The sequence below is a fragment of the Gadus chalcogrammus genome, chromosome 8 (assembly GCF_026213295.1).
Source record: "Gadus chalcogrammus isolate NIFS_2021 chromosome 8, NIFS_Gcha_1.0, whole genome shotgun sequence".
Lineage (NCBI taxonomy): Eukaryota > Metazoa > Chordata > Actinopteri > Gadiformes > Gadidae > Gadus > Gadus chalcogrammus.
Window position 1 is genome coordinate 20,060,820 of NC_079419.1, and position 19,810 is coordinate 20,080,629.

The following is a 19,810-nucleotide window of genomic DNA, read 5'->3' on the forward strand; positions in this document are numbered from 1 at the left end:
CACGAGCCATTCGCGTGCAGACGGCCGCCCCATAAATAAGGACTCGAGTTAAAGCAGAACACTGATATCTCGGGGTACCTAGGACGACAGCCCAAACAGAACCGCTATTTCTAAACGTAAGCACCGAGACAGGGGCAGAGTTGGAGTTGATACCGCTGGAGGCATATGGTGACAGGATATATGCATGCATGAACTTTTTTGGGAGCAACAGAAAAGATCTGTGTTATTCAAAGCGTGCGCACAACATCATCTGAGGATGCCCGCCAATACTCCGGAGAGATCGTCGCCCTCTTCCGTCGCTGCTTCTCCCTCGAGCGGCACCGCAACACCCGGTAAACTTCTCCGGTCCTTCTCCGAGAGCAGAAAGGTGGGCCCGTGTTCATTAAGTGGTTCCATTAGAAAACACAATGGTTAATGAGCAGGCTCCTATGCTGTTTCAATCAATGCCACATACTGAGCTTCACTTTTTTCATTTCTATGTCAAGTCCTCCAAACCCATCATGGAGAAGAGGAGACGCGCACGCATCAACGAGAGCCTGGGCCACCTGAAGACGCTCATCCTGGACGCGCTCAAGAAAGACGTAAGGAGGACTATCAGCCATCTGATTGGTTGATTGGCACTGTACTAGTATAAACCCGCCTGATTTTAAAATCGTGTATAGAATTAAATGTAATGTGTATCCTGTTATTCTTCGACTCTTAGAGCTCGAGGCACTCCAAGCTGGAGAAGGCGGACATCCTGGAGATGACCGTGAAGCACCTCCGAGGCCTCCAGCGCCTCCAGATCACAGGTGGGACTGTCACTGGGGAATGCACAACACTCCAATGGGACCTCAGAATCTGAATCTGAATGAAATAAACTTTTATTACATCTTATTGTACAGGTAAAGAAGAATAAACATAGTAGGCTTGGTTCCTCAAAAGCCACATAGCAGCAACAATACAAGATAAAGTAATTAAGATGAAAAAAAGTGTAAAAAAAAGTAGCAGAAGTTGAAATGAGAGAAATATGTATTGTTTCAGACCCACATCGGAACAGTTTTTAATGTTTATGATATGCCTCCGTGATGTCAAATGTCGCACGTCAAATGCCGCCCCTAGCACTAATAGGAAGCATCGCTCTGGAGCACCGTTGTGATTATGTTTTGAAAGAAGCAGATCAACAAACATAGTCGTATGTCTACCATTCGTTATACCATTTGTTTTATGACTAAATACATGATGGCCCTGATGCCCATGATCCTCTGTTTGTCATTACAATGATAGTCACATTAATTCATAGTTACTTTATGTAGCTACTGTCGGGCACTTTGTTTACGTTTTAGTCACTTTATTTGCAGTAATTTCTCATTCTGTTTGCATTGTGGAATTATTCATCTACTGCATCAACATCTCCATATTGTATCAAGCCAGGATGTAGGCCTACAAAACAGCTTTGAAAAGGCGCTTTTTCAGGGGCGGCGAGGCTAGGGGATAGAACAGCGGCGTGAAGCCTATTGGGGAGGCGCACCGCCGGGCGCTCATACTGGCGCGCGTCTAGCCGGCGCGCGTGTGGGCTAGTGTGTCGGAAATAATGGGGGCGTTCTTTTTGACGCGCCGCTTCGGCGCCGGTCTATGTGTTGGGCTTCAGTCAGTATACTAGTGATTTAACATCCGTCATCTCCTCTGCAGCGGCTGTGAACGCGGACTCGTCCTCCCTGGGGAAGTACCGGGCCGGCTTCAGCGAGTGCGTGGGGGAGGTCACGCGCTTCCTGTCTACCTGCGAGGGAGTGAGCGCGGATGTGCGCACGCACCTCCTCGGCCACCTGGCCGCCTGCGTGTCGCAGATCAACGCCGTGAACTTCCCCGCTCAGCGCGGCGGCCAGGGCGCCGTCTACCCGCCGCACCCCGCGTCAGCACTCGGCCTCCTCGGACAGACTGTGCTGCAGCTACCAGGGACCACGGTACCACAGCAGATGAATGGGATTCCGTGTAAAAGTGTGTCTGCGATGAACTTAAGTTGCGCCGATGCGGTGAAGCTGTGCGGAGGATTTCAGGTCGTGCCTGCGGCGGACGGCCAGTTCGCGTTTCTCATCTCCAACGCGGCCCTCGCGCCGTTGAGCGCGCCAAACTGCCGACCCGCCCATGCGGCGGCGACGTCACATGTTGAGCATCATCCTGGGACGGCAGACTCTGTGTGGAGGCCTTGGTGAAAGACAGACGACTTTAATATTTTTGGAAGGACAATTACGAAGAGACCTTTTGTAAGTTTTGTAAATGAATTTGTAAATGATTTTTCAGATGTTTATACACATTATGTTGTCACACATTCATGTTCTAAATCTTTGCATTGAGAGCCAGCCATTCTTGTACTGTTTCCACAATAGCTCTTTAAAATGCTCTCTGATATTTTCACTCTTAAGAAATGAAATAAAATAGCTTTTGAATAATTTGGTCAACTGCCCCCACCACATTTGTGAATATCGACACAGACTTATCCATCGTGAATTGTCGAATAGGTTAATTGATGGTTTAACCTCTGAGTTGATTGTTGCCACCATTAACCTAGATGCATTATCTCCCATCAGGTCTCAGCACTCCCAGTAGTTTGACTGGTAACACAGGGAATGATGTATTAGAGTTCTATTAGACGAACCCTCCAAGCTCAATGCATAGCAACAGACGTTAGCATACCATAGACCACACACACACACACACACACACACACACACACACACACACACACACACACACACACACACACACACACACACACACACACACACACACACACACACACACACACACACGCACATATATATATATATAAATATAATTTTTTTTCGATTATAAATCCGCCACACTCCAGACCACCTCTCTCCTGGGAAGTGTGTGTTTCCCAAGGGAAGTGCGTGTTGGGTGTGTGTGGCTGCCCAGTGTGAGGTTGTGTGTCTGTGTGCATTCCGTTGTGTGCGTGCGTCGAGCCCGGCCGTCCCGCAGCAAGCCACAGGGGTTGGGGGTCAGAGGTCACAGGTGCCCCTTATTCAATCTCTGCGACGCAAGGCCGCTCCGTGGGGCCGCAGCACGCTGCTCTGAACCTGGGGCCCGCTGCACAGACCTGCCTGGCCGTCTGAGGGCCTCCAGGGGCCGCCTTTTGATCAGGGTTGCCAGATTGTTCCAGACTTTGGCTGTAGCAGGCTGCAGCCAGGGTCGCCATATGGGCAGGGAAATCAGGCCCAATCTGGCAACACTGCTTTTGATACCATCAAACCGTGGCGCCCGACGAGCTCAATGGCAACGCACATTCCATCACTGTTGTGTGTAGGAAGCTGTTCTTGTTGTTGTTGTCTGTTGTGGTTCAGTTGTTCAGCGTTGGGGCCCCCCCTCCCTCTGTTAAATATGATTTTAATTACTGCTAAGATAAATCACTTCCCTTTCAAGGAGCTGAAAAGGGGTCCATGGCTTCAATGGAACTCGTTTTCTCTTTCGTCTGAGTGAATCAATCAAGCAGCACGTTGTTTTGGATGAATGAATGAATGTTCAGAGAGAATTGTGCAACTGAAAGACGGAAATAATTTTCAAGACATGAATCTGTAGCACTCTATCTATACAAGATAAGATATATCAAACGTTTCCCTTTGTGCGAAGGATCCAGTCCATTAACTCTCATCTCTGTTTTGGTGCTGGAGAGAGAGAGGGACCAAGTCTAACAGTGATTAGTGAGAGAGAGAGAGAGAGAGAGAGAGAGAGAGAGAGAGAGAGAGAGAGAGAGAGAGAGAGAGAGAGAGAGAGAGAGAGAGAGAGACAGAGAGACAGAGTGAGAGAGAGAGACCAAGTCTAACAGTGATGAGAGAGAGAGAGAGAGAGAGAGAGAGAGAGAGAGAGAGAGAGAGAGAGAGAGAGAGAGAGAGAGAGAGAGAGAGAGACAGAGAGAGAGACAGAGACAGAGAGAGGGACCGAGTCTACCAGTGATAAGAGGGGAGAAAGAGAGAGAGACATAGAGAGGGAGAGCCTGAGAGGGAGGCAGTGATAAGTGCTAAAAGACAAAGTAGAGCCTTTGAGAAGCTCCTCCGCAGTACAAAAAACAAAAGCCGGCCCCTCGATGGCTCAATGGCCGCCCTCATTGTGGCGCTCTCCATCTCTATAAAAGCCCTTCTCCTTGTTTATCCAGGAAGAGGTTTATTGGTTCACGGGATGGAGGGGGGTTGCTCTGTCACTTTCACCATAGTCAAAAAAAGTGGTAAGGGCTTATTGTTAAGCCCTTCCCAAAGGTCCCGGCATAAAGGCTTATGGCAGAGCTCTGGAGCCCCCTGCCCTGGTCCTCTGGGCGGGGGGCTGTGAGGGGCAGAGCAGGCTGCAGCCGTCCTCTCCTGCTGCTGATAGCGCGGTATGGTGCAACAATGGTGGCCGTGAAGAGGCCTGAGACAGAGTCACCTCCACCGCAGAGGATCATTCTGGAGGAAATATGTAAGTATCGTGTTAGCAGTGAGTACCCCACCCCCATCCACCCCACTTTCTTTTGTGTCCCATGCGTTCGTCATTCCCAGAGCCTCTCAGCAGCTCGCTTCCCCCGTCCACGCCACAGTCATGTGCGTTTGTTCCCATCGTTACACCCGAGGAAATGGACAACACGGAAATGGTAAATCCCTCTTCTGTGTGGCCTGTGATGGATGTCCCTTTACCCCACAAAGACGTTTGACACCTCAGGCACGACCACCGCTGAGGGGGCCACACTCCCCTCTGACACACACCGGAAACCCCCTTCCTGCTGTCGCTGACGGGGGCCCGGCCCCTCAGCTTTTGTTTACTCACGGCCTGTTATGTTGTTGTTGTTGTTGTTGGTGTTTTTTCGGTAAACAGTTGAGACAGGCACAATGTCACTTGGCGGTCAGAGAAAGAGAGAGAGAGAGGGGGGGGGAGAGAGAGAGAGAGAGAGAGAGAGAGAGAGAGAGAGAGAGAGAGAGAGAGAGAGAGAGAGAGAGAGAGAGAGAGAGAGAGAGAGAGAGTGAGAGCCTAAGAATAAGTGTGAGAGAGGTGATTTCCAATCATGCCTTTTGATTTAAGGGCTTGTTTTGAAGAGGCAATCTAGATGCTCTATAGTGTCATTTCCGGGGGGGTATATAGTGGCAGCAAGACAGCAGGAAAACATTATAAAAACTAAAATTTATCTCTGTTGACCTGTGTGCCGCAAGCACAGCACTACATCAGGGCCTTAATGTGGGGAGCTTCAAAGGAGGTTCAGCTTGAGAGGGGTCTCATTATGACCACATGCTCCCAACACCTTGTGTTGAAGACTGAAGAGGTCCATTAGAATTAATGAATTATTAGTTATCAGTTGTATAGTTCACAACAGCTTGTAGCACAGATAATATGCAACCGCTCAGTTATTACAATGATGTTAGCCTTGTGAAAAAGTATATGTGTCAATATTTGTTGTGTCGTTTTGCATTTTCTAAAGATGTTTAGCTTCCAATATCTGTGAACGTTAAGCTAAGTTTCTCTTTGAAAGGGGCTCTTGGCTTTTGTGATAAGGCTTCACATGACACTGCTGCTCGAGCCACCGACCTGTAGGATTGGTCCAACGTTGAACAAGCCCTCCTCCAATAATTCAAACTATAGTGGGCCCTCAATGTTGAAGTGTAGAAGAACATGTTCAGCCTTCCCTTTCTTTTATCCAAACAACAGAATGCTAAGCTTCTCACAAAACCCCCCATCTCCTTGCTGGAACAGCAAGGACGACTACAATAAGGCCTTCTTCTCCTGCCTCTGAGGCCTCGCGGAGCCCATCTGGGAGGACAACAAAACCAGGATCACTATTTACGATCCGGGGGCCCCGGGCCCCCGTAGACGCTGCTTCAGGCCCAATAATTGTAGTATGATGATAAGGAGCTTATTGGCCCTTGTTGTTCTGCATTGGCTGAGGAGACTGGACAAATCTCAGCCCCAGAGCAAGATTACCTCTATTTGCGCGATGCACTTAACACCCACATCAGGTCAACTGTTCTTAATTTGTCCAGCAGCACCAATTAAGGCCCTCCCCTGGGGGGAGCGGGTGGGGGGGGGCTGGGGGGTTACCCGGGGGTCTGCGTTTGTGTGTTGGGGGAATAAAAACAGAGCCCTTGTTTGCAAGCATTTTGCTCCGGTTTTGTTCTGGAGCAAAATACCCTGTTTGTGTTGGGGAGGCGTGCGGACCCTGCATGGTGGAGCATGTGTCCCGGCCCCTCAGCTGAAAGGGATCTAATAGACACCTTTTAGAGAATAGGATCCTGTGTTAGCTGCCATCCACGTCTCACTGGAGCTGCACAATCGGTTTAAGACAAAGGAACGCAGCAAGGGCAATATCAACGAATGCTGTTTAGACCATCGATTACTCCTATGATTACTTCCCAGATCATTTTCCACATTATTGGTTTTGTATCACAGCCTGATGGCACTCTTCTCTTTGCATTTCTGGAGAAAAATACAAACCTCAACTAACTATGGACAGAACGTCCTAAATGACCCTTGACCTTTGTCCCTTGAACCCCCCCCCCCCCCCCCCCCCCCCCCCCCGCCCTCATCCTCTCCAATCTCACTGTCTCTCCTCAACTCTGTGGGAACCCCAGGACTGATCATCCCCCCCCCCCCCCCCCCCCGCCTCCATCACCAACATCATCTCCACCACCTTTGTGTTCCTCTGTGCCATTGTCTGTGGCCGGCCCTAGATAATGCCCTGACTCCCCCCCCCCCTCATTGAACCCTCTCCATCGTAGGAGTGCAAGGGGGTGTTTGGAGAGGTACGGTTGCCAGTGCCATTACTGTCCGCTAAGTGAGATGGAGTGATGGGATCCAACTGGGTGGAGGAGGGGGTGGGGGGACCTGGTCCCAGCCCGCTGCCTGCTGCTCCAATGGCCCCATGCTGGGCCCATCCGAGGAGTGCGTGGCAGTGATGGATATGTGACAGATTGACACACGCTAAGTGATGGAACAGAGAGGGCAAGGATGAAGCAGGAACCACGAAGAGATGAGAGGATAAAAAGAGAATACGTTATTTGAGCAAATTGCCAGGAATGTTTATTTCTGGTATCATGTCTGTTCTTATCGTCAGATGAGAACACACATTGAGAAATTGCTACGTCACAATTATTATGAATATATTGCGGCATGAGTTGGCGAAACTCATTATTGTCCCTGGATATTGAAGTGTGTTTGAAATCAACTTGTGTTTAATTCGATTTTCCAATACTGGTGCATTAGGTAGAATATAATTTTAAATATGAATAGAGAATAATATACATGTGAACTGCTTATATATATATATATATATATATATATATATATATATATATATATATATATATATACACATATTATGTGTATATAACTGCTTATTATATTTATATATACATATATTATGTGTATATAACTGCTTATTATATATATATATATATATATATATATATATATATATATATACATATGATCCAATTCCATCCAATTCAATCCAAACATTTTCAATTTGACAGCAAATGTAAAAATAATTGTCTTATTTATGTTTTTTCGGTTTCTGCGTCTAAAAGCCGGCCTGAGTAGAGATCCAGAATCCACCATCGCCGTGCGTTCTGTGCTCATTAGTGTCCGGTGCAGAGCCATGGCCGTGTCTCTCCACTCGAGGTGCTCCGGTCAGCCCATAGTCTCACTCAAGTGAGGATTAGCTGCCACATAACACCAGCCCCTCCAGCCTTTAGAAGGAGCCCCACTACTACTTTGCTGTTGTTGGGGGAATTGTTATGTCATTCAGTTCGGACCAGGGAGGGAGGAGGCTGACCTCTGACCCTTATAAACTGTGGGGTCAGAGTGCTGCATTCAGGTGTTGCCATCTGTGAGCCTCTCTGTGTCCAGCCTTCCCTCCTCACCCTGCCGCTCTGCCAGGTCTCCCTCTCCGCCCCGTGGGTATTCAGGGGCACTGGGGTGTGAAGAGGAGTGCCCTTTGGTTGTCCCTGTTTGTCTCCATCGATGTTAAGGAGCCTCAGTGAAAGAGACGTGTCCCCTTTTGTAACCCCCACCCCCACCCCCCTATTTACCTTTTGTATTCTTCTATTCTATTCTATTCTATTCTATTTTATATTATCGCTGCCATCCCACAATTTCATCACAAAATATATGTGATTTAAAATAATTTATTCAAACTCAATTTAAGATGGATTGACATTGCCACTCACCCCTTGAATACAACTTTATGAAATAATAACATGAAACCAATGAAGAAAGATGCAATCGATTTTTGCTGAGGGCCTCTTTAATATTCAGAGTAGAAAAGTGAAATAGTCCTTCTTTGTTGAGAGTGGACTGATGGCAGACATAACACTGAACACCAACAGAGAACCAGAGGCATCTAGTGGAAACACACCTAACTGCAGCCCACGCTCCAGTAAATCATTAACCTTTACTGAAGGTCCTGGTCTATATCAACATAGCAGAGTGAACCTTAAACCTTACGAAAAAAGGGGTCATCCACCCTTTCTTATCTTCCAACTGTGTCCAGAAACAGACTGATAATCTCCTGGCTGTCAGTTGTTGAGGTAAAGGTTCATTTGACATATCGAATATGAGCACAGGGCCACAGGGTTTGGCAGGAGAATAGACCAAATCCACGTGGAGCAGATACATTTTGCTTCATCGTACCAATGATGAAAATGTGCAGAGAAAAGGAAATACTTCTAGGGTGTCTCCGTCTTATTGTATATTGTATTGTTGTTGCATTGTTTATTCCCTTGCCAGTGCCTCTGCAACACATTCTCATACACCGTCCCATCCTGCGCCTCAAACTGTACCTTCACCCTAAGGGGAGAACACCGGTCCACCTTGCAGTTTACCACAACGGTGCCGTTGAAGGCACGCAAAGCGCAATTCTCTGGATCCGCCATAAGCCTGTTCTCGGGCAGACGGCACACCAGACGCTCCTTGTCGACGGAGGCTATAGTCCGGCCCCTCAGAGGCCCAGGGCCCCCGCAGCGCACATTGTCCTGCTCCTCCGGGTCCAGGCTGTGGTTGAGCATCCAGTCGTGCAGATAGGACACATGGCAGTCGCACTGCCAGGGATTGCCATGCAGTCTGACCACGGGTTGGGAGTGGAGCGATGTGAAGAGGCCCGGGGCGAGGGTCTGGAGCCGGTTGTCTGACAGGTGCAGCTGTCGCAGCATCGGCAGGTCCGCGAACAGCTTGGCCGCCAACTCAGTCAGGTTGTTCTTTTGCAGCTGGATCACCTTGACGCTTTGGAGGTCCCTAAAGATCTCCTCCGGAAGCGAGTCAAGGTGGTTTTCGGAGAGGTCCAGGTTCTCCAGGCTTGTGAGGTTCTGGAACAGGTCCGATGGAAGCTGGGAGAGCTGGTTGTTAGACAAGGTGAGGCAGGTCAGCGAGGTCAGTCCATAGAAACAAGAGCCGGAGAGCTCAATCAACTCGTTGCCCTTAAGCGACAGCTCCTTCAGGCGTGAGGGAAAGCTGCCAAACACGTCCGAGCTGAAGTTGGAGAGAAAGTTTCCTCTGAGGTTCAGCACCTCTAACTTGGTGAGAACCGAGAAGACGTCACGAGGAAGCTCAGCTAAACTGTTCCCTTCTAGGTGAAGCTCCTTCAGTTGAGACACATTGTGGAATGTATCCACTGAGAGACAGCTAAGAAGGTTGTAGTTCAGCTTGAGGGTTCTGAGCTCAGTCAAAGCTTCCAGATCTTCCCGCTTTACTTCTTCCAGCCAATTGCGGGACAAGTCTAGGAAAACGAGACGCTGCAGGCTGCGAAAGAGAGACCCGGGCAGGGTGGCTATGAGGTTGCCCCTCAACTCCAGAGTCTCCAGGCTCCTCAGCGAGCTGAAGGTGTCCGGGAGCAGAGTTTTGAGCCTGTTGAAGTTGAGCTGTAGCTTGGTGAGGTTGCCCTGCTTGGAGAAGGTTCCCTGGAGCAGCTGTTCCAACCACGGGTTCCCGCTGAGGTCCAGCTCCTCTAGCCGAGTCAGGTTATCGAAGGCCTTGGCGTGGATGTCCCGTATGCCGTTGTTCAGGAACACCAGCTTGGCCAGCTGGGGACTTCCTTGAAAGGTGTTGGCCAAGAGGTACATGAGGGGCGTCGTCATGACGATGACCTCTTTGACCTCCCCTGAGAGGATCCTGGGTAGCGAAGACATCTGAGGGTCGGAGCAGAGCACCCGATTGGCCGAGAAGCACAGGCAGTTGATTGGACAGTGGCGTGGGACTTCTGCGCCGGCTGTTGGCGTCTGAGAGGAGAGCAGCATCAGACACAGTGCGATGCCTATGTGTCTGCTCATCTTCACTGTGGAAAGAACCAGATCAATAGGATGAGGGGCCAGTCAGGTTACAAATAAACTATCATATAATGTTTTAATAGTAAGCACTTGTTACTAAATAGATCATAAAGACAAAGTCTGGTTTGAATGTGACAAATTAATAATAATCATTTTAGAATAATTGATGTGCCTAAACAATCTGTTGGGCTTGTTCAACTCTTTTAGTTGTAGGAGCAAGAAGGTCTGGGTTTGTTCACATGTTGACTGATTGATTCTTGTTGTTTGAGTGGACAAGTGGGAAGGGGAAGAGCTCCATGTTTGAGGAACTTAAACAAAGTCTTCAACAGCAGAAAGAAGATGGTGTTCAGCACTAAGGAAAATATACTTCAATCACTTGCACTTCTATCTGAGCCACTTGCTGACTAGCGTATGACCTACTGATGATCACCCATAAAGAGGTACTGTGGATTTAGGCCTGATGACTTTACACATTCATCTTCTTTTTGTTACTGTTTTACAGCTTTACAGTTACTGTAAACTTAATCTGGTAATAAATACAGTTTCAAAATGCCTCCAGATTTTACCTTTGATTATAAGGACACAAAGAACCATTGTTGTTGATATACCTCGAAATATGTAATCTTATTAGAGTAAATTAAGTGAAACCTATGTTAAGCCCAACGTTAACTTCTGTTTATCACTCATAGTTAGACAGTTGAAGACTCACTAGTGAACATACCTGTGCTCCTGGGATCCAGACCACCAGCCTAGTGTGGGCTTAGAGCTGAATGAGCCCCTGAACAACAAACCTGCATTGGGAAAGAGCTTTTGCCACGTCCTGCTGTGATATCAACAGCCAACCCCCAGAAAATCCTTAAAAACCTCCCAAAATAAATAAATCACTATTCATGGCAATAGTTATCGGGTTGTAGTATTTGAGCCGCTTTGACTTGCTAAAGTGAGTTTAACTCACAGGAGGTTGTTCAATTCCCAAAGTCTTTTAAAGTGACATTTATGTTCATGCCCTTCCAGCAAAGGCCTGTTTACATTCGGAGTCATAACTTCAGACCGCCAGACACAATGTTTACACATGACAGGAGTGGGCTCTATCTCTTTAACTATCTATCTATCATGTATCTATCTGTGTATCAATATGTCTGTCTGTCTTTCTGACCAAACATTACAGATCTGTGATGTTTAAAGAAAGAGCTATTTAACACTTATTTCAACACATTAAGTCTTAATGACTTGTAAGTTGTGTTCAAATAATAGGGTTAGTGTGTATAGAAGGGACTTTATTACTTTCAGTATTTGGGCTACTAATATGGTAAGTGTTAATTAATATGAAAGGATAGTAATAGGGTTAGCTTACGTAATAGGGTTAGGGCTAGTGTAAGGGTTGATTTTAGCAACAGGGTTAGTGTTAGTAATAGGGTTCGGATTAGTTTTAGGGTTGATCTTAGTAACATGGTGAGTGTTAGTAATAGGGTTAGTGTATGTAGTAGGGACTGATTAGTAGGTTACTTTTAGTATTTGGGTTACTAATATGGTTAGTGTTTCTAATATGAAAGGATAGTAATAGGGTTTGTTGGAGCCATTTAGAGGTATTTTGTGTTGAATATGTTTAAGTAAATATATCTTGAGTCTAAAGATAAAAGTATGAGTTATGAATTATAAAGTGTAGTAAATATCAATCAAATTTTCATTCATATATATATATATGCATTTTGTGATGATGTGGCTCTACCTGGAGCCTATTGGAGGCCCTCATGTATAACTACTGTTGTTCAGGTTTGGAAGGCAGAGAGCCAACAGTTTTCTGACCGCATTATTTCGCATTATTGGACACAATATTGGACGTATTATTTGACATATCATTTTACATTGAAAGGTCCTTTTTTGTACAATACTAAGAACCCTGTTTTGGCCGCAAAAACAGTTACTTGTTTGGAGTTTTTATGTTTCGTTATTTCCTGGAAAGTCAACCGGAGTTATTGCTTAATAAATTAATCAACACAAAGTTAAATAATCTCTGTGCGTGCTTCCCAAGAAATGTGTGTCGGACTATCTCTGCCTCAGGAACAAATAGAGCGAACAAAGGGTTCGCCACTTCATAGTCAGAAAACTCTGTGAGTCTGACAAACTTTTGGAGAGGACAAAGGAAAGGAAGACGGGCGCGTGCAGCTCGTTTGGATACCCGTGAGTAAACGAACCCATGGATGAGCCGTGCACAATAAAGTGCTTTTGAATATGAATGTGCAGATGAGATCCGCGTTTAAAGCCCCGTTCTATGAACTGTCTGTTTGAAATTAATTATGATGCGATCGCTGAACAAAGTGACCAAAAGGAAAGTGGCAACAGATACTCTGTGTTAACGTAATGGAGCAAAATAAATAAGTATATCTAATAAAAGGAAATCAATAAATCAAACTACAATAAAAAATGGAACAATGACTGAACTTAAAATGGCCGCGGAAGCGGAGGATCGTTTTGCAACATGCAGAGGGAAACTTGGATTATGCACAAGGAGAATACATGAAACAAAAGCCTTGTTGACTGAAGGTGGAAATATTGATGATGTTGACAAATCTATGCATATGTTCAAACGAGATGAGTTTAATAAGGTGCACAATTCTGTTCAAGAGCTGTTATCACAAGAGGAAAAAGAAACTGACACTCTGGACTGGTATGAGCCAAGAGTGATGAACTTCAACTACTTAACAAAGGAGGTTAAAACATGGAAAAGGGAACAGAGTGCACAGTTAAAGGTTGACCCGCTGGACAGCATATCAAACATCTCAAGGAAAACAACTGCATCAACTACTTATTTTGCTGCTCGGCTGGCTTCAGCTGTGAAAGCAGCTCTGGAGGCAAAATCTGCTGCATTAAAGGAAAACATTCATTGCAGTTGGAGGAAACTATCATCAAATCAAAAATGGAAAAAATGGAACTGGATGCAGAAATTGCAGCGGCAGATGCAAAAAGAAAGTACTCCTCAACCCAAATGTAATAGAGTCTTATGGTGATGCTATGAATGCATATTTTGAGGAAACAAGCAAACAGGAAAATGTGGAACAAACATTTACAGATCTGCTTTGGAATTCATTCAATTGGGTGCCGTGCCTAAAACTCCACTACAGAGAATGGTTGGTGACATTCATAATAGCTCTCAAGTGGCAACAAGGGTATCCAAACCCACACCTGGGAAACCCTGCAACCAGTCATATCACTCATGAAAACATCAGCACAATTGTAAAAAGTCAAAGGGATATCACTGAGCTCACGATAATACAACAAAATCGGTCTCTATTGTCTAAAAGAGAAGTGCCAGTGTTTAAAGGTGATCCACTATCATACCAACCTTTCATGCATGCATTCAAGTACTTAATAGAGGACAAGACAAGTAGTTCCCAGGATAGGCTCTACTATCTTGAACAGTTTACAGCAGGTCAGGCCAGAGACCTTGTTCGTAGCTGTATGCACATGGAAGCAAGAAGAGGATATCCAGAAGCAATGTAACTACTAGAAAAACATTTTGGTGATGAGATGAAGATTGCAAATGCTTATCTGAATAAAGTGCTAAGCTGGACAGCTATTAAAGCGGATGATGGGAATGCACTTCAGGCATATTCTTTATACTTGAGGGAATGCCAAAATGCCATGCAGGACTTGGAGTACATGGATGAACTGGATGTGACATCCACCTTAAAGCTCATTGTATCCAAGCTTCCCTACAAGCTTAGAGAGACGTGGCGGTCAAGAGCATATGAGGAATTTCAGAAAATAAATATTCTTGCAAAATTCAGACATCTTGTTGAATTTATTGAAAATCAGTCCAACATCTTACTGCACCCAGCATTTGGAGACAATAAAGACCCAACTCATGCCCAAAGAATATCCCCAAATAACAGGAGCACTGAAATAAGGACGCTTAAAAGCAGAAGTACATTTGTGACAGCTGTGGCAGCACCTGGAGAACAAGACAACAGACAGTATGCATTTAAAGGGCAACAACACACCAACTTTAATGCTGCTACTTCAGCTGTCTGCTGTTTCTGTGAAGGCAAGCATACACTACTGGACTACTTCAAATTTAAATCAGAGCCACACAACAAAAAGATGGAATGTTTGAAAATAAATGGATATTGCTTCGGTTGCTTAAAAAAGGGTCACATGAGCAAAGACTGCAAGACAAAACTAGACTGCCAAACATGCCAGCGGAAACATCCAACCCTGCTACATATTGACACAGGAACCTCAGATAAGCAACCCCTGCAAAACCGCAATTCCCCAGCACCAAAGCAGACATCAATAAACATTGTACAAGTGTCGGCTGATGATGCAACAGGGGCCGGTAAAGAATGTTCTCTCGCTATTGGCAATCCATATGGAACTGAATATATTGACCTACCTGAAGTTTACACACAAGTTAAAATCCCTGTTTCAAAGGAAAACCTACTTCAGAACTCAGGAAATGGCCTTACCTCCGTGGAATCCAAAAGGAAGAGATTGATGCTGACATTGAAATGTTGATAGGAATGAATGTTCCTAAAGCAATGGAACCCTGGCAGATAATTAACAGCCAGTGTAATGGACCATACGCAGTGAAGACACTTCTCGGATGGGTGGTGAATGGGCCCCTCAAGTCTTCATCTGCAATTGTATCATGCGATGTAGTCAATGTAATGACAGTCAATCGCATTTCGATGGATAATCTGAAAGACCTGCTACTCAGGCAGTACAACCAAGAGTTCAGAGAAAAGGAATCTGAGGAGAAGAAAGAGATGTCATGCGAGGATAGGGGATTTATGGAGCTGGCCCAAAGTTCTAAAGTGTTTGAAAGTGGACATTACATATTGCCCCTGCCGTTTCGAGAAAAGGAGTTACTCATGCCAAATAATTACAACGTGGCACTGCAGCGGACATTAAACCTGGCTGGGAAATTCAAGAGAAGCTCTACTTATGCTGAAGAATACAAGGTCTTCATGGAAAATGTGCTGCAGAAAGGCTACTCAGAGAAGGTACCCCAAGAGCAAGTCCAAAGAAATGAAGGACAAGTTTGGTATATTCCTCATCATGGGGTTTACCATAAAAGAAAGAAGAAGCTGAGGGTAGTATTCGACTGTTCCTCAACCTACAAAGGTAAATCTCTGAATTTAGAACTGCACCAGGGTCCAGATCTAACCAACTCACAACTCCCAAGGCTTTTGCCGAGTTTGCCGCTGCTTCACTGGCAGTGAAGGTAGACAGGATGCTACAAAGAAAACTCCATATGGAATTGCAGGACTCTACCTTTTGGACAGACAGTACATCCGTACTGAAATACATTCACAACAAGACCAAACATTTCCATACTTACTTTGCTAACAGAATTGCCATGATCCACGACTTGTCCAAAGAAAATCAGTGGAGGTACGTGAGTTCAAAGGACAATCCAGCAGACTATGCTTCACGTGGTTTGAATATAGAAACGTTTTTGGATTCAGCTACATGGTTGAATGGTCCCGACTTCCTGTCACAAAAGGAAGCCGAATGGCCTCAGGAGCCAGTGGATATTCACCACATTCCTTCAGACGATCCAGAAATAAAAAAGGAAATTTCTGTGAGCTGCTTAGGTAGAAGCAAAAGTGCAGCCAGTGACCTCATTGAACACTTTTCATCTTGGAAAAAACTACAGAGAGCTGTTGGCTGGTTGCTAAAACCTAAAAGACTCCTGCTGCTTCAAAGACAAAAGGCAAAGGAATGTGTGACTAACACCAAACCTACAGATAAACAACAAGGCCTAACTGTTGATGACTTGGATGAAGCAGAGAAGTCAGTCATATGCTATGAACAGCAGCGCTACATTGCCTCAGAACTGACAGCTCCATTCGGAAATTGGATCCAATTCTTGATGACTGAATCAAAAGGATTGGAGGAAGGATAAGTAAATCTGCTCTGCCCACAAGCTTGAAGAACCCGATTATCCTTCCAAAGACTCCCACGTCTCCCAGTTGATCATGCGTGACATCCATCAGAAGGTTGGACACGCAGGAAGAAACCACATGCTGTCCAGACTAGGCCAGAAGTTCCTTCACCGCCGCCTGTTCCCCTCGTTCCTGCCCCAGCCTCGGACATCTCCGGGATCTCCTTCAATAAGGCTAAGGCTACCTCCTTGCCTCCTCATGTCCCTACGATTGTGCCATCAATCTGCTTCCGGGCCCTTCACCCCCCAAGGGGCGCTTGTACTCCCTCTCTGCTCCCGAGCGAGAGGCCATGGAGGAGTACATCCAGAATTCCTTAGCAGCAGGGATCATCCGACCCTCCTCGTCACCGGCTGGGGCGGGGTTCTCCTTCATGGTCAAGAAGGACAGGTCATTGAGACCCTGTATCGACTACCAAGGCCTGAACAACATCACGGTGAAGAACAGCTATCCCAAGCTCGACCTGAGAAATGCCTACCATCTGGTCCGCATCCAAGACGGAGCTGAGTGGAAGACGGCCTTCAACTCACCAACAGGCCATTACGAGAATCTCGTGATGCCCTTCGGTTTGACCAACGCCTGGCAGTCTTTCAAGCGCTGGTCAACGACCTGCTGTGGGACATGTTAAATAAGTTTGTCTTTGTGTACCTGGATAACATCCAGATTTTTTCCCGCAATCTTGAGGAGCACGTTACGTCGGTTCTCCGCCGCCTCCTGGAAAACTCCTAGTACGTCAAGGTGGAGTAGTGTGAGTCTGCGGATGGATCCAGCCAAGGTCTCTGCTGTGACCTCCTGGCCGGCCCCGGAAACACGGAAGCAGCTGCAGCGCTTCTTAGGGTTTGCCAACTTCTATCGGCGGTTTATCCAAGCTTTAGTTCCATCGCCTCCCTCCTCTCGGCCCTCACCTCACCCAAGATCCCCTTCTGCCGGTCTGACGAGGCACAAGGCTCCTTCGACACCATCAAGACTCGCTTCACCACCGCCCCCATCCTTCAGATCCCCGAACCTGAGCGTCAGTTCATAGTGGAGGTGGACGCATCCGGTGTGGGAGCAGGGGCGGCCCTTTCCCAGCGTTCATCCTTCGACCAGAAGATTCACCCCTGCGCCTTTTTCTCTCGCCGCCTAACCCCCTCGGAGAGAAATTATGGCATTGGGTAGGTGGATGGCTGTAGGTGATCACTCTGCTAAATAGGCAGACTAAATAGGCCTAAATCACACAGTAGTAACAGATGGAAAGTTAGAACAAGCAATCGTAATTCTAAACACTACAACATTACAAACTCACCTACAGCCAGATATGAGACAACCTTCTTGTAAGACAATGTATTATACTGGATGTGCTCCAGTGGGGGCATGTTTCCCGGCTCACCTGCCATCTCGGCATCCAGCGGACCCGGGACATCCTGCAGCGATGCTTCTGGTGGTCGTCTCTTGGGGAGGATAACCGGGACTTCCTCAACCCCTGCCCTGTATGCAACCGGAATAAGACCTCTCGCCGCCCACCAGCCGGCTTCCTGCATCCATTGCCCATCCCCCATCATCCCTGGTTGCATATCTCCCTGGACTTTGTGACTGGTCTACCTGCGTCCAAAGGCCACACTGTCGTCCTCACCATTTTCGATCGGTTTAGTAAGCTGGCCCATTTCATTCCCCTTGCTAAACTCCCCTCTGCCAGGGAGACTGCGGAACTGGTCTTCTGCATCCATGGACTGCCCACTGATGTAGTTTCTGATCGGGGGTCCCAATTCAGGTCGGTCTTCTGGAGGGAGTTTTGCAGCCTAATTGGGGCTTCCATCAGCTTGTCTCCCAGTCCAATGGACAGACCGAGAGGGTGAACCAAGATCCGGAGACCCTTCACACCCTTCGCTGCATGGTGAACCGCAATCCGGCCTCCTGGTCCGACCAGCTAGTGTGGGTAGAGTATGCGCATAACACCCTCACCTGCTCATCCACAGGTTTCCCGAATTGGAAAAGGAGTCCTCCTGGCCCTCTGCACAAGCCCTCATTCGCCGCTGCAGACGCACCTGGGACCAGGCGCGCACTAGCCTCACCAAATCTGCGGACCGCCACGCTGCCACCGCCAACAAGCGCCGTACGCCGGCCCCTTTCTACCAGACTGGCCAGAAGGTCTGGCTCTCCAGCCGCGACCTCCCCCTTAGGTTGGAGAGTCGCAAGCTGGCCCCCAGGTTTGTAGGTCCCTTCCCCATCACTCGTGTCATTAACCCGGAGGCGGTACGTCTTCGGCTCCCTAGGTCAATGAGGATCCACCCGACTGTCATGGTCCGCTCCTGATTTTCCCGTTCACCTGCCTCCCCTCATTAGCTCAACCACCTTCACCTGTGCTCCCTCTATATCAATCCTCTCTCTCTACTCATTCTCTGCCAGATCGTCTCTCGTTACTCACAGAGCTTTCCCGCAACTCCAGAACTGTTTCTCCAACGCTGATCCTGCCTTTTACCGAACCCTCGCCTGTCTGACCACCCGCCTGTTGTCGAGTCCCTGCCGACCTGTCTGCTCCCCTGTTCCTGGCTCCTCGCCTGCCTGTCTGCCCTCCTGATATCGGCCCCTCGCCTGCCCGACTACCCGCCCGCCGACGAGCCCATGCCTGCCTGATCGCCCGCCAGTGATCGAGTACCTGTCCGACTACCCGCCGGTTACGGTACCCCCAGTCTACCTAATTGCCTGCCGGTCCCCGAACTCTGGCCTGTCCCCGTTTACTCTGCCTGCCCGATCCTGATCATCGGTGCAATCAATAAACCTTTGAACTGCCCTGTCACCATTGTCGTTCTGTGCACTTCAGTTCTGCCTAACCCCCCCCGTTATAACATATGCATACCATCCAACACGGTTATTTGAATCAATTGATTTTACCTTGAATTCATCACATAAATGTTTAGTTTGGTTTAGTTTATTTGTTTATAGTTTTGTGGACAGTCCCCTTTGAGAAGGAGTAGGCAACCTACAATACATAACAGTAAAACAAATGAAAAAAATACATTACATTTATAATTACAGCAGGCCTGAGCAAAAAGGGGATGAAGACAAACAAACATATTCCACACAGTTGGAGCAAGAACAAACAGGCAAGCACAGATGATGGCAAAGATATCAAGGCAGTTCATGCAACAACAACACAAACACACATGATACAAGGGAAAATAGGCCACAAAGATCACATTGAAAGCACATAGGGCAGAACATGCAGGCAGGTAGCAGAGATCGAGCGGCAGCAACAATGACTAAGTCTATGTCACATCAAACACACACATCACGTCTGACAGAAATTAATGTGTGCAATTATAGTTGTCGGACAGCCATGTTTTAAGGTGTGCTGTAAAGGTGGAATATGTATGTACATCATTGATAGTGTTAGGCAGTGAATTCCAATTTCGTACTGCTCTAACAGAAAATGATTGTTGACCAAATGTGCTTTTTCTAAATGGGATTAGAAGGTCACCCCGTGTGGTGCTTCTGGTGATCTTGCTGCTGCTGTAACGTAGGATTATGAACGACTTTAAAGGAAGAGGAGCGGTGTTATGCAGAATTTTGAAAACCAGGCAGATGTTTTTATATTTGATTACATCTTCCCAGCTC

General features: G+C 47.0%; 2 protein-coding genes across 2 annotated transcripts; one reads left to right on the forward strand and one right to left on the reverse strand.

The window, feature by feature from the left end:
- The first annotated feature begins 256 nt into the window (after window positions 1-256).
- Window positions 257-2,410, forward strand: LOC130388027 (transcription factor HES-1-B-like). The gene is made up of 4 exons (XM_056597324.1): window positions 257-367; window positions 486-581; window positions 704-791; window positions 1,672-2,410. Exons 1-4 carry the CDS (start codon window positions 257-259, stop codon window positions 2,190-2,192), a joined length of 816 nt encoding a protein of 271 aa, XP_056453299.1. The 3' UTR covers window positions 2,193-2,410.
- Window positions 2,411-8,148: 5,738 nt separating this feature from the next.
- Window positions 8,149-11,277, reverse strand: zgc:153913 (carboxypeptidase N subunit 2). The gene is made up of 2 exons (XM_056596854.1): window positions 10,993-11,277; window positions 8,149-10,279 (listed from the first exon to the last, which is right to left on the reverse strand). Exon 2 carries the CDS (start codon window positions 10,272-10,274, stop codon window positions 8,679-8,681), a length of 1,596 nt encoding a protein of 531 aa, XP_056452829.1. The 5' UTR covers window positions 10,275-10,279; window positions 10,993-11,277; the 3' UTR covers window positions 8,149-8,678.
- Between the last annotated feature and the right edge of the window lie 8,533 nt (window positions 11,278-19,810).